At 32.6% G+C, this 15,716-nt stretch overlaps 1 protein-coding gene across 2 annotated transcripts in view; it reads left to right on the forward strand.

The window, feature by feature from the left end:
* Positions 1 to 2,210: 2,210 nt before the first annotated feature.
* The window catches only part of LOC138692089 (zinc finger protein ZFP2-like), a 28,119-nt gene continuing 14,613 nt past the window's right edge, over positions 2,211 to 15,716 (forward strand). For both annotated transcript variants that reach the window (XM_069815018.1, XM_069815019.1), the window contains exons 1-3: positions 2,211 to 2,349; positions 6,331 to 6,428; positions 13,499 to 13,636. In XM_069815018.1, coding sequence (XP_069671119.1) covers positions 6,336 to 6,428; positions 13,499 to 13,636 — 231 coding nt within the window. In that variant the 5' untranslated portion in view covers positions 2,211 to 2,349; positions 6,331 to 6,335. The remainder of the gene's footprint in view (positions 2,350 to 6,330; positions 6,429 to 13,498; positions 13,637 to 15,716) is intronic.

A 15,716-nucleotide genomic window follows, 5' to 3' on the forward strand; every position in this document is an offset into this window, starting at 1 on the left:
TTATATTAAATTTAAAAAGGCTCTTTTATTTCTTGAGAACTTAATACGTCCGCTACATGAATCTACACCAACACATCAGAAATTTTTCGACACAGTCTGGATTTATTCAAGAAGTGACTATTTTGCAAAAGGATTATACTCCATGAATTCTTGCAAAATTAACACCATAATACCTACTTGAATGCTATATAACATTCAACTTTTGACAAATATAAAGAAAAAAACACGAATACAAAAATTATGGAATTACTTGCATTAAAAACTGTAGATACATTATCCAAAATCGGAATGGTTACACATTTACACACATGATCTCTGCAAAAAAAAAATAATTTACTGTAACAGGTATTTACTTTGTTTTTATTTAAACTGTCCTTCCTGACATACAAATAGGTAACTGGTAAGCAATAAAATAATGTTTTATAGAACACAATACGTAGGCTACCTACAACGTGGATTATTGGTTATGACTGAGTTATGGTTTTCTCTTGGTCTTTAGGGAATATGAAGAACGACAAATTCGGAGATTTAAACTTGTTGTTACTGCGATTTTCGTCATTGCACACATTGCCTTTATTCCGACACATGATTAAAACGTTATTATAACATCTCGCATCCCATTACAGCACGTGCTGGCTGAACGAGACTATGACCAGTGCCTTGATTGCCGCTTGGGCGCTAGTGTCGCGAATGTTGGCAAAAAAAGTGTTGAAGTTGCGCGACTGTATATATTAGACCGTGTTATCATCATGTTAATCTAATCTCGCATTGATTAAAACATTGCCTCCATCGCATTGCAACTGTAGTATATGTGATATGTACACTGACCTACGATTTTATGTTCGTGTAAGCGAACTTTCCAACCACGAGATAAGTCAAAACCTTTTTATCCTCTCAGGTCAGAACCAATGTTACAAAAAAAAAAAAAATGACAAACTTTGAAGCAGTTCCGCTAGTTCTCAATAGGTGACACTATTATTGTGACAGTTTAAAAAGTGTCAGAGAAAATGGTTATGTAAATTAAACATTAAATATTATCACAATTGACAATATCAGCGGTTTTCAGCTAAACCTAGTGTTGTTTTACAATCAGTTGAATAGGATGAAAAATTGAATTCTATAATGCGGGAATATTTATTTACAGTATTGGCAACAGTGACTATTATCTTCGCCATCTATTCATAGAAGCAATAACTAAAGAATCTACATTTACACCAACAAATTATCGACCACTATCGATTATTAGGATCCGACATCTTTGAACGTCAGTGTACACAGGAAATGTAAAGTGCAAAGTTTAAAGACGTTTGCAAATTTGGTTAATATTGACTTAAATCATATACTCTAGAACATATATATATATATATATATATATATATATACTTATTTTTTTTAAAGATGGGTCATGACAGTTAAGCGGCCGAACTTGGAACTACAGTGCTATGTTGCCAATATGGACAATCACGTTGCCAGCTGATGGAAGGTATGAATTGTCGTTAAGATGGCTGACGTTAAAACATTAATTGACAATTGATGCAAAGGTAGGAAAACAATACAAAAATCGACAGAGAATTAAAGACGACGTACCAATGCTAACACAGTGTGCACAATAAATGTCGCCAAGAGAGCTATTAATCACTCGCCATGTGGGAACGGTAAGTGTAGCACCTCAACCGTTGTTACCATAGCAACAGGCCTACCACGCTATGTGACATTCAGTTGTTTTTTCCGTTCGCAACGCTCCTGTTATGTTCCAACTTTCAAAAAACAAGTATAGGATATTGATCAATACCTATTCAATTTATATAATTATTCCACCGAAGAATTTCGTACAAGTAAAGGTAATATATTTATGAATTATAAATGAGTGACAGAGAGAGCAGTGTGACCTATTTTAATCGAGGGTAGCAGCATGTCGAATAAGTTTACAGGTAACAATAATATGAGGGGAATATGTACAAGATTCGGATAATCATCAGTTGAGAATTATAATGAAACTTGTACCGCTAGTCTTTCACGGCAAACGTAATTTAACAGAATGTAATGCTACACCCATAACGTGCAATCGCTATGTGCAAATATCGGTGGCGTATTATGATGCATTGTGTTTGTTTAATAACTTATCTTATCTGGAACGAGATAAAGCTGGCATCTGTTTGTCACGGTCTTCTACGTGTCATATACATATCACGGCCATTTGATCACGCAAAGTGCATATCATGATACTATTGAGTCAGCATTACATTAATGCATTAGGCAGCAGGCATTTTCTGCCGAGTTGGAACATGTTATATTCTATTGTAATATTACACATCACCAATATTTGAAACAACGCTGAAATACAGATATGTAAGTACTTATTTCATTCTTACATAAAACATTATTACAGTATTCTCTATCATAATAACTAAGGTGAACATATTTCTCAGAGTCGAAGCTGGGACCAAATTAGTAACTACCGCAAGTTCGTAGTAATTGTGTAGATCAGGTACAAATATTCGTTACCCCAGAAATACCGCGTAAGTACTTATGTACAGAGACTGTGTAGGCTAAATTAAAATGAATTTAAAACATGTATTAATGGTACAGTACAAGGGTAGATAGGCTAAATAAGTACATAAAAAGAAATTAGATAGGCTAAATAAGTACATAAAAAGAAATTAGATAGGCTAAATAAGTACATAAAAAGAAATAAATAATTGGTCAAGTTTTATTATTCTACTGCCACTTCCAACGGACTCCTAACGAATATTCATACGTTTATCACTGGGATTGTGGCGCTGGAAATCAATTTAGAACACTTTTATCTCAGTCACGACACATTTCAATTTTTATTGTACGATATAAATGCAATTATCACTACATTGACACAATAATTCTTCCAGCTAACCCAGAAACAACTTCGGAAACGTAATTAACAGAGTCGCAGTTTCACTTCACTTCCACTAGATGACTCAGAATTCCAACATGCGATATGATTCAGGTGTAGCAGAGATGCCAATATGGGCAAACGAAATGAAACTGTGAGGAATGTTACAAGAGGTGTGCTAAACGTTAGGTTAGGTTAGACTAGGTTTAGTTAGGTGTGTAAAATAATATGAATGGTTAACACAGTTGGCGACACAGCAATCATTCTCCCACTCCACCTCAAATAACGTCACAACGACGGAATATGGCCACCTTCTTCCTTCAAGTACGACGATTTTCCTATATAAGTAAGGAACCTATTTAGGGCGGGTTGGGTGGCACCACAGCTCTCCGAGTGATCACATCGAGTTTCTACTACTCCACACTACAAAACTAAGGTATTTTCAGTGTTTGCTTTTAATTTCCTATGCTGGCAGTACATTAATAAAACAATTGAATAATGAAATAACATAATGCCCAATTATTATGAACTTACGCCGTGTTCTGAAATAGTTCCCAAATATTAGGCCTATTCTACATAGCTGCAACTAAACAGTTCAGTTTTGCATTGCGCGTAGGCATGCAATCTGGGAAAAATAAAGAATCAATTTTAAAACGCGCGCTCAATTAAATAATGCATTAAGATTTTGTGTCTACATAGTATGCCGTTTTCAACGTCATCTTCACTACGTATATATTTACGAATTAATATTAAATAGCCTATCAGGAATTTCCTACAAGACGGGCAAAATCCAACGTGGTTGACGAAAACTACCCAAAACGTTCTGCCAACTATGAAGTTCAAATGCCACCAGACATCACAAAATATCAATCTTTCATGCATTGCTTGAATGCGTAAAGTTGAAAGAAATGTTGAACCGTGTAGATGCACCTTAACTTTTTCCATACTTCGAACTGTACTTACAGGGTTATCAACTTATGAGCCATGAAAACGCTAATAATCCTGTAATTGTAAAAGTGATTCAAGAATATTATACTGTATAATTAAATGCAAGAGTGGCATATCTAACATGCTAGGAATTTTACTACTGACTCATTTCTGTAAATGGGTTTACTTTATGAAATGTGAAAAAAAAAAAATTATTACCGGTACGTCATTACTCATGCCACGTGTTTTTTTTTTTTTACCCACAACTTAACCTAACGCTAACGTCCTAACTTTGCATATACTCTTTAATAACTATTCACTGATGTTGAAAGTTAAACAATAATTACATTTATCATTTCAAATTGATCTGGTCATTTCATTTGACTTCGGTAAACCGGAACATCCAAGCATCTTGGCCAAACCTAGTGGGGACAAAGGGACATGACTCTGAAAGTTGGAACTGTCCCGTCCAAATCCGAACGTCTGGGGCCCGATTTCACAATCCTTACAAATTACAAATTAACAATTTACAAATAACAAGTAAAAGATTACAAATGCTTGTAAATTGTGATTCACAATGCTACCTTATTAATTTGTAAAGTTTGACGAACTTTACAAAATCAGCTAAAGAAATTTACAAATACGCATTATTGGTTACACAATATTACCAACGACAGTTTGCAAAAATCGCTAAGGAGCAGTGCTAAAGTCGCTGTATTTTTATTACTACCGATACATATGTTTATATTTTGTACTCAAATAGATTATTCTAAGCTTGCTGATTCATATTTCACCACGAGAAAATATAAAGTGTTGTTAAAGAAAATTAAAAGTATTTAGATTTTTATATATTGGCGACAATGGAGTTTCATGTGTTGTGATTGGTCGAGTATACCAATGCGTCTATTACTTAAAAGACTAAAGTTAGCACCAAATTCAATTAAATAAGTAAATAACAAATTTGGTCCACGTACAAATATGCAATAGATAAAATAATTACGATGTCTAACCACAAAATCAGGTTCATTTTTTGTGTTGATCCATCAGTATTTATTAATGTTGCATCCATAACCTCACAAACATTAGTGATCCCAGCAGCAGCAGCATACAAATTCTGTGCTATAGTAAATAACATTTTGGTGATCAAAAACCTGCCCCGAATTTAACTCTTTTAACAACATCAACTATCCTGTGGGCACTTTTGCACACTGATATCTTAGAAATTCCGTGCTTATCTGCTAACGCACGGAACTGACAGCTAGTATGCAACCAATGCAAAACAATACAGTTCTCGCTTTGAGGTTAGGGCATCACTTTCTGTTTTGGATGTTGGATATATGATGTCCCATATCTTGTAGGAGAGATTCCAGAGAAACGGGACTCGAAACGACTTCAGAATATCGCGCAAGTAGTGTCGCTATTGCATTATTGAATTATTTATTTTTGGTGCAGGGAACTTCTTTTTTAAGTGCGGGTAGACTATTTATTAAATACAGTCTTCGTATATAAATACTTACGCGGTATTTTGAAGAATAGCGCGGAACTCATTCGAAACCTTTCATTAAATTCATACAATGATACGAACGTGTTATTAATTCTTGGCCGGAGAATTTTACGTATACGTCTTCGTTTGATTAGGCCTAAATTCAATATCTTCGTCTGAGTCATTAGAACTCTTAATAATATCAAAACTGCTTTAGTTTAATTCTTAATATTATCCAATTACTCAAAAATTAATTTAATAAGTATTTCTTTATTGTATTTATTCATAATTTGTTGCAATATCGAACTTTACACATCTCAGAGGTATTGTAGAAAATGTGCTAATTTTACAAGTAAAGTTTACACGTTTGTAAAATTACCCTTCATTTTGAAACAGATTACTTGTAAAGTAAGCAAAATTTAATTAGTAAAGATTTGATTTCCTTTGTAAAGTTCAACATTACAAACAAAGATTGTGAAACAGAAGTTCACAATTTACAAGCAAAGTTTACAATTTGCAAAGATTGTAAACATTGTAAAACAGGCCTTTAACTTGGGTAATTCAACAAAAGAACAAGACCAAAGGAAGCACCATTTTTCTTTTACAATTTCGTACTATAAATAATATCGGGTATTACTAGACATGTTGTGTTACTTTCTGGCACCCAACACTTCGTCCAGAATAACCTAAAAAGTGCAAATTAGGCTATCTACGATTATTTACAGGGTGTGTAGCACTTTTAAATTTTAATAAAATTCCAACTCTATTGAGTATATCCTTCTCTAAGGAGAAGAAGAGGAACACAAAAAAAAAACAAGCGGAATACAAGAGGAAGGCGAGAGAAGAAGTGGAAAACATGATAAGAAGGGGAAAACAAGGATAATAATGGGAAAACAAGGAGAATAAGGTGAATGCAAGGAGAATATGGGTGGGAGTTGTATTTTTATATGAGAATCAATTCCCAAGTTGTCCTCTCCTCCATACCTAGTTAGGAGAAAGATGTAGTATCTTGTCAGAGCAGTAAAAAGTAATTTTGTGACACTTGTTTCAGTTACAATGGATGTGATTAAGACGGAACCCAAGTTCGACCCATTGGCTGTGGAATCCTGTGACAGTGCTCATATAGGAGATGGAAATGCTTCACCAGCTGTAAGTCTAACACATTTATCATTATTTTCCATCTGTCTACTCATTCATTGTTATGCATAAACAAAAGCACGAATTATTATGCAGAAGAAATGATTTTCAGATACCATAACTGTCAATGATATTGTTACAGATATGAATAAATAGATAGATTTATTTGTTCCATTATATTCTTACTGTTGCTTTACTGCTAGAAGAAAGAACACGTCCAATTCTTACGTTCAACATTTAAAAATCATGCAATAATGTATCAAATACATACGGGCTATTCCATATGAAATCAATCAGTAAAAAACCTCGCATTTTTTATACTCTAATTTTTTCCCTATTTATACAAGGTGCTGAGGAGACTGCATTTTCAAAAATATACTATCGAAAGTCAAACGGTTTTCGTATTATTGAGCGACAAATTTAGCGTATTTTATAAAAACAAGCCTCCTTCAGCGTTCAGAACTCTGGACCCATTAGTGCAGAACATTGAACGAGACCTCATTTTGAAGCTGACATTTGATAGGTTATGTTAAGAAGTAATCCTTATTTTTATTATACACAGAAAGAAAGATAATCTGATTTTACTTACTTTTAGGCTTTTTGCCAATTTGTAAAAATGCAAAAAAAATATTGAGAAAAAACCTTGCATTATTAAGAGAGATTCGGCATTGTTTGGTTAGTGGTACGGCAATAAGTTTCGAGGGTACTAAATAGATTATTTTCACACGCCTAGACTTGAACGGCGCAGTACCGCACGCACTGGCCGAGAGCTGAAGATAAGCGAGCGTTGGGCGTCATTTTACTCCTGTGTTTATGAAAACCTGTGATAAAGCTAGCAGATCTATGCGCTACTAGACGAAATATCACGTGTTTGTCTCCTGGCCTTGCTTACCTCGGCTAGCTCCCGCCTCACAGTCATCTGGTTAGTTCACGCGCGTACTATTTATTTTCTCTATTTGATATTTTAAATACTTTCTTATCAACCGCTCACACCTGTGGAGTAACGGTTAGCGCGTCTGGCCGCGAAACCAGGTGGCCCGGGTTCGATTCCCGGTCGGGGCAAGTTACCTGGTTGAGGTTTTTTCCGGGGTTTTCCCTCAACCCAGTATGAGCAAATGCTGGGTAACTTTCGGTGCTGGACCCCGGACTCATTTCACTGGCATTATCACCATATCATTCAGACGCTAAATAACTAAACTGTTGATAAAGCGTCGTAAAATAACCTACTAAAATAAAAAAATCTTATCAACGTGCCATCAGCAAAAAAAAAAAAATTGTTTATTTGTACTTTCAATGCGGAATCTAACTATATATTTTTTAAATATTTTTTTTCTTGGCAAAGGTGTCTTAATGAGGAAAAATCTAAATTTCTTCATTTCCATAAAAAGTAAGAAAATCTGTTTATATGTCAATATAAACTTCAATTTCTCAGCATCAAAATAAACCCTGATTTTGATCATTGGGTGAAAGGATTTCGGAGCCACAACAGTTTAAATTTGCAAATTTTTTGAAAATACGATAAATTTAAATATTTTTAATTTAAACACTATGAAGTTCTGATGCCTCAAACTTTGCACAAAGCATTGTATCACTGTTCTCTACGTACAAAAAAAAGTTTTATTGTATTTAGAAATTGTAAGGTCAATTTTCTCTATATTTCGGTCGATTTGAGATGGAATAGCTCGTACAGAGGTTTATCCCAGTATTACGTTAATATTATTTTATTTTTTGTAGCCTACATTAGAACTATAAACAATTCTGTCCATCTCTGAGGTTCTGGCTGATATGTACATCTATTATCAGCTAGTAGCCTACATCTCACTTGACGATATGTGTCAGAGGAATAACAGTTGTTTGTATATATCGAAGTCTGATTAGTGTAATATGTAGCTAATCGGCGATATATCCAATGGCGGGAGAAAGGAACTGGCCATCCTACTCCATTATCTCCTGGCCTATTACCTCATAAGTGTTGCCTTCTTGGTATCACTTGTGAGGTTCAGACTGTCTTCGGACAGTTGACTAAACAACATATTGTTATTGAAAATCTTGCATAATATGCCACACTTTGTACCAGAGCCGTAAAATATTACTATGCCAAACTTGTGCCATATAGTTTACATTATGAAACGATTTGCCATGCTATAATATTTAATACTAGCCGTACCCGTGCGCTCCGCTGCACCTGTTAGAAATAAATATAAAGTAATTACATAATTAAAATAGGACGTTTGATCCAGGGAACATTCGTCTTTGATAGAAGGATAAATCGTTTAATATGTTACTTAATTTAAATTGTATTTAAATACACTGGTCAAAAAAAGTTAAGCATAATTAGGCATATAACGGTTTTTATTAATTAAAATAAATAGATGAATTATAGTTGGGTTTCATGGTTCCACAGAATAAACTTAAACGTAGAAATACATTATTTGTTAACAATGGACTCAATATGAAATGAAAAAGTTGTATTGTTTGGAAACAACGGAAAAGATAAGGGAAGTTGAAATTCGTACATCATCAAAGAAAAGGAAATGGTGCTTTCAGTACCCTGTTTAATAACGTGTTGGTCCTCCACGAACCCTGAGGCACTCTTGTATGCGACGGGGCATACTCAGTACCAACACATCTAAGCTCTCCTGAGGCAAATTGTCCCATTCTTCCAAGGCAGCATTCCTGAGTTCTTGAATCGTTAATGGGTGATGTGGACGATTGGAAATGGCTCTCCTGAGAAAGCTCCACGCATGCTCTATGCAGTTCATATCCGGTGAGCATGGTGGCCAATCCATTCTTCGGATCCCATGTTCTACCAGATACCGCTGCACACTATGAGCACGATGAGGCCGAGCATTATCGTCCTGTAGAGTGAACCCTTCTCCTACAGTCTCTGCAAAACCACTTACTATGGGTTGGAGGATGTTGTTCTCATACACGGCAGCAGTCATGTTTCCCTCTATTGAAACCAGTGGTGTGCGGCGGCCAAACATGACACCTGCCCAAAACAAGATTGAACCACCAAACTGTTCGTGACGTTCCACGGTCATTGAGGGATGATTTCGTTCCCCTGTTCGTCTTCATATGCGAATAGAGTTGTTGTCAGGGTGTAGGCCCATTCTCACTTCGTCTGAGAATAAAGTTCTGGTCCATTGGTCTCGTGTCCAATTCTCATGTGTCTAGCCCATCTTGCACGAGCACCCCTGTGATGTGGACGGAGTGGTGGAGTCTTGAGTGGTCTTCGAGCATACAACCCTATGTCATGAAGTCTATTGCGCACAGTTTGGCTACTTACAACAACACCAGTGGCTTCGCGCAGGTCATGGCACAGAGTTGTAGCTGAGGCTATAGGGTTCCTACGTGCAGATAACCTTACATACCAGTCCTGACCTGGTGTTGTTTTGCATGGACGGCCCTAGCGAGTTCGATCTGCTATTGATTGGGTTTCCTGGAACTTTCTCCACAGTCTGGAGACAATACTCTGATTCACATGAAGGATGTTAGCAACATCAACTTGTCTCATGTTTTGTTCCATCAAAGTGATGACTTTGATGCGGTCTGCCATTGTACTGCACTATGAAGCACTATGAAGCAAAACGACACTGATTGAACTTTGCTCGAATTACAGGCTTTGTTTACTAGCCGTGATTTGGACGTTACCTAGTGATGCAGAATAAAACAAATGAAAGACTTTGAATTGGTAAACATAATACGTGCCACATAAAACCAAAAGAAACATAAATATCAGGTATTATTGGGTAAACTGGAAATATGCTTAACTTTTTTTGACCAGTGTAATTACAATGCTGTCATTTTTGTCCAGAGACACTCATTTGGTGCAATGACAATTCCTTTAACATGTTTCTTAATTTTTATTACATGCAACCATAGTTTAATGAAGATTTGCATATATTTTAGTTTTAATGTGTATACTTTATATTATTTGATATATGTTTCCATTGAATTATGGTAATAACTTAATTTTAACCCTTGTTTTCTACGTCTTCAGTAAATGGCGCTTGGCCCACTATGGTTCTGAACCCTTCAAATAACTTAAATAGTCATACAGCATAAACAGTGATATGTAATTATATTTCTTTCTTTCGAAAATGTTAGAATTCACGATCTCCTATGTACCATTGCCGTGGAATGAATAAATGTGTTTTTTCCTTCCTACTCAAAAATTTTATGTTTTGCACGTAGGAGTTACTGCAGGAACAACAACGCTATAATCTGAGGCGGCAGTGAAAATGTATTCTATTGTTATTTTAAAAGTCTTGTATATCCTTAAATTTCACTCAGAAGTTACTGTAATAACATTATAGAATTATGTCCATCTAGAGAAACTACACTTTCCAGTGGTGAAATAATAATTAAACAATTAATTAGCTTCCGATATTACTTCATACAAACACAGAAACATTCTCTGTAGGCTTTGTTTAATAGCTTTCGATTGTTGTCCAAGGCCCCTTATAGACGAAGTCATTTGTTTTTATTTCAATACATTGCCTTAGATGGCGTTGTTATTGTAATTTTAAAACTCATTTATCTCATTAAATATTAGTCCTATCAAAATGTTGTGTAGAATAAAACTTATCGGAAATCGTTTTTAAAGAAACGTTTATTATGTAACATTTTTCATGAAAATTAATAATAAGGGAGATATTTCGATTTATTTAATACAGGCCCCCTTATAACTCCCCTTTCAAATAAAGTATTTTGAATGTCATATAGCCTAAAATCTAAGTTACAACGAACTTAATTTATATTCCAATTTTCATATAAATCGGTTCAGCCATTATCGCGTGAAAAGGTAACAAACATCCAGACAGACAGACAGATAGATAGATAGATAGATAGATAGATAGATAGATAGATAGATAGATAGATAGATAGATAGATAGATAGATAGGTAGGTAGGTAGGTAGGTAGGTAGGTAGGTAGGTAGGTAGGTAGGTAGGGAGGTAGGTAGGGAGGTAGGTAGGTAGGTAGATAGGTAGATAGGTAGATAGGTAGATAGATAGATAGATAGACAGACAGACAGACAGACAGACAGACAGACAGACAGACAGACAGACATACAAAAATTTCAAAGAAGCGATTTTACATAATTATACATGTTAACAACAATTATTTTTGGAAAATCGAAAATTACCGGAAAAATTTTGGCTACAGATTTATTATTAGTATAGATATCATTGTTGTCATAGCAATCCCTTTCTTCGTAGACCATGATATCAAAGTATTCATCATTACAAATTTGATGTTTTTTTCTTTATTAGGCCTAATTGTTTTATAATGCTGACGTACAAATAAATAACTTACGAATCATGTTTATAATGTTATACAGTCATTGCATTCGTCAAAATTAAGAAACTCGCTTCATTCGTTCCATAAAAATTGACTTGTGCCATAATGTATGTCGTTATAAACTTGTTTCTTAATATACCAGGACTATTATGTTTAACATTATAGTGTAATATGGCGGTTACCATTTATACGAGTATAAAATATACACAGAAAATTATTATGTTCAAACATGACTTTGAAATGTCAGAAACTCTTCGTTAAAATAGAAGGTGTAAGAAATTAAGAAATTCTTTTAGTTTTATCTTATTTAATACAGTGTTTTGGTTATGATTTTTAAAGTTCTAAGGAAGACTATTGATTATTTTGATTGCCATAGTGTACTTTGTTTTGATGACTTAATAAATTTCATGATCCTGCATAAAAATCATTCTTTCTACGGGTATTTCTGTTATGTATTACTGAATCAAGTTGGAAAATTTTCTTTATTACGTAAGAGGACGTTTATTAAAGAATGTATGTACTGATTCGTTAAGGTTAGATTTTCTAATGTTTTTTAAAAATGGCCTACATAATTCTCTGGGATTTGCTTCAACTATTAGTCTCTTTCCTGTATTTTTTAGTAAGAATATATTTTTAATATATGCAGAATTTACCAAAATATCATTCCTTAAGATATGGTGAAAAGAAATATGAAAAGTACATCGTTCCTCACATACTACTGCTTAGAAAGATAGAGCTATAAAGACTGAGGTCTGGAATTTTATATTTTTTGCTTCATTGAACATAGCTAAAATTTCATATGGCGATGTTACGCACCTCCAGGACCCAATTGGCGAAAGTTTATTTCACATAAATATGCATATTTTGTATGTTAGCGCATAAAACGAAATATTTTGAAATAAATACATAAAACTCGAATATTTTCGGGATTTCTTTATCTTTAAATCATATATTGTTAATGATATTTCATAAAAATATATTTTTTGAAATATAATTCTACATAAATAATTTCGGGATTTCTTTGTCTTTAAATCACATATTGTTAATAAAATTTCATAAAACCAGATATTTTGAAATTTAATTATACATAAAACTCGCATAGTTTCGGGATTTCTTTGACTTTAAATCACATATTGTTAATGAAATTTCATAAAACCAACTCTTTTAAAACATAATTATACATAAAACTCACATAGTTTCGGGATTTCTTTGTCCTTAAATCACATATTGTTAGTGAAATGTCATAAAACCAGATATTTTGAATTATAATTATACATAAAACACACATAGTTTCGGGATTTCTTTGTGTTTAAATCACATGTTTTTAGCGAAATTTCATAAAACCAACTATTTTGAAATATAATTATACATAAATCTCACATAGTTTCGGGATTTTTTGTGTTTAAATAACATATTGTTAATGAAATTTCATAAAACCAGATATTTTGAAATATAATTATACATAAAACTCATAAAGTTTCGGAATTTCATTCTCTTTAAATCACATATTGTTAGGTAATGAAATTTAATAAAACCAGATATTTTGAATTATATATATAAAGTCATGTAATTTCGGGATTTCTTTGAACTTAAATCACAAGTTGTTAATACAATTTCATAAAACCAGATATTTTGAAATATATACATAAAGCTTACATAGTTTCGGGATTTCTTTTGTCTTTAAATCACAATTTTTTAATGAAATTTCATAAAACTCTAAGATTGTTACAGTTGTGTTGAAAACTGCCAGGGTGATATATGATATCTGAACTTTCCAGGAAGGGAATTTGTTGATCCCACACGACTTTCAGACAACAGTAGAGAGCATGGACCACAGCTTTGCTCCAACTTATGAAGTAAAAATTGAGGACACTCCAGAGCCAATCGTATTTCCTGTGGTGAAATGTGAATCTGAGGTAAGAGAAATTTCTGTTCTCATCTTTTTTTTGTGTTAAGCTCGTATTATTTTGCTACTAACAGCATCTTCGCAAAATTCACTCTCAATGCTTTGCTGTTCATGCCACATGCATATTATTGTCATAGTTTTAATTCCCTCTTTTTCAGTGTAATGAACCTCTGTATATATTTTGTTAATTTTATTTGTTATTGGAAGTGAGCGTACACTAGCGTTTAAACATATCTGACCTAGAATTTTGTAGTCGTGCAAGCGAATTTTCTAACCACGGAATAAATCAGTACCAAAGATTATAAGAAATGGACATGCTTTGAAATAGTTATGCTAGTTCTCAAAGCTAACTCTATTATACACTCATTGTAAATCTATTTTCCCTCTACGGCAAATTAAAGAAGTAGAGCGCATTTTTTCAGATAACACATTTTTCTTCTTTAAAATATTTAAATATATATAATAGAGTGGAAACAATAATATAAAATTGCATTATCTATTTTATTCATTTACTTACCTACTTATTTATTCATCCATTTATTTATATATATCTAGTCGACCTCGGTAGCGTAGTCGGTATAGCGCTGACCTTCTGTGCTCGAGGTTGCGGGTTCGATACCGGCCCAGGTTGATAACATTTAAGTGTGTTTAAATGCGACAGACTCATGTCAGTAGATTCACTGGCATGTCAGAGAACTCCTGCGGGACAAAATTCCGGCTCATCAGCGACTCTCGTGTATCCTCTGCAGATGCGAGCGTCGTTAAATAAACTATAATTAAAATTTATAATTTACGTATATATTTATTTCGTTCGTGTATTTGTTTGTTTATTTGACTGATTATTTATTTATGTATTTATTTTATTTGTTTCTTTGTTTGTTTACTTTTTATTTTTCTGTTTACTTATTTTTCTAGGTATGTATGTATGTTTCTTAGTTTTTATTTATTTATTTTATTTTATTTATTTATTTACTTATTTATTTATCTATTTGTCTATGTATTTATTTACTTATTTATCTGTTTATTTACTTATTTACTTACTTATTTATCTATTTTTTATTTATTTACTTATTTATCTATTTATTTATTTATCTATCTATTTATTTATTTACTTATTTACTTACTTATCTATCTATTTATTTACTTATTTATCCATTTATCTATTTATTTACTTATTTATCTATTTATTTATTTACTTATTTATCTATTTATCTATTTATTTATTTACTTATTTATCTATTTATTTATTTACTTATTTATCTATTTATTTGTTTATTTATTTATTTATCTATATATTTACTTATTTACTTACTTATCTATCTGTTTATTTACTTATTTACTTACTTATTTATCCATTTATCTATTTATTTATTTACTTATTTATCCATTTATCTATTTATTTATTTACTTATTTATCTATTTATCTATTTATTTACTCATTTATCTATTTATTTACTTATTTACTTACTTATTTATCTATTTATTTATTTACTTATTTATTTATTTATTTACTTATTTACTTACTTATTTATCTATTTATTTATTTATTTACTTATTTACCTATTTATTTATTTATTTACTTATTTATTTATCTATTTATTTATTTACTGATTTATTTATTTATTCACTTATTTATCTATTTATTTATCAATCTATTTACTTAATTACTTACTTATCTATTTATTTCCTTATTTACTTACTTATTTATCTATTTATTTATTTACTTATTTATGTATTTTTTTATTTTTTTACTTATTTATCTATTTATTTATTTACTTATTTACTTACTAATTTATCTATTTATTTATTTATTGTCAGTGCCATCTCCAACCCCCAGTATAGTATAAATTCCCCTAAGGGGAAAAGGTCTGAATTCAACACTGCTGACGATATTGACTTTACAATTGATATCCCTTAAAATCATTTCCATAGAATGTAGAAATATCTAAATGGGCATAAATCATAACATCTTGGTAAAAATTGGGACAAATTGGCGTTCCGAAATGCCTTCAGAAAAATCCAGGACAGAGGGTCTAGATTCGGGACTGTCCTAGAAAAATCGCGATGGATGATCACGTAGGAACGTGCAT

The sequence above is a fragment of the Periplaneta americana genome, chromosome 16, assembly GCF_040183065.1.
Source record: "Periplaneta americana isolate PAMFEO1 chromosome 16, P.americana_PAMFEO1_priV1, whole genome shotgun sequence".
NCBI classification, from domain to species: Eukaryota; Metazoa; Arthropoda; class Insecta; order Blattodea; family Blattidae; genus Periplaneta; species Periplaneta americana.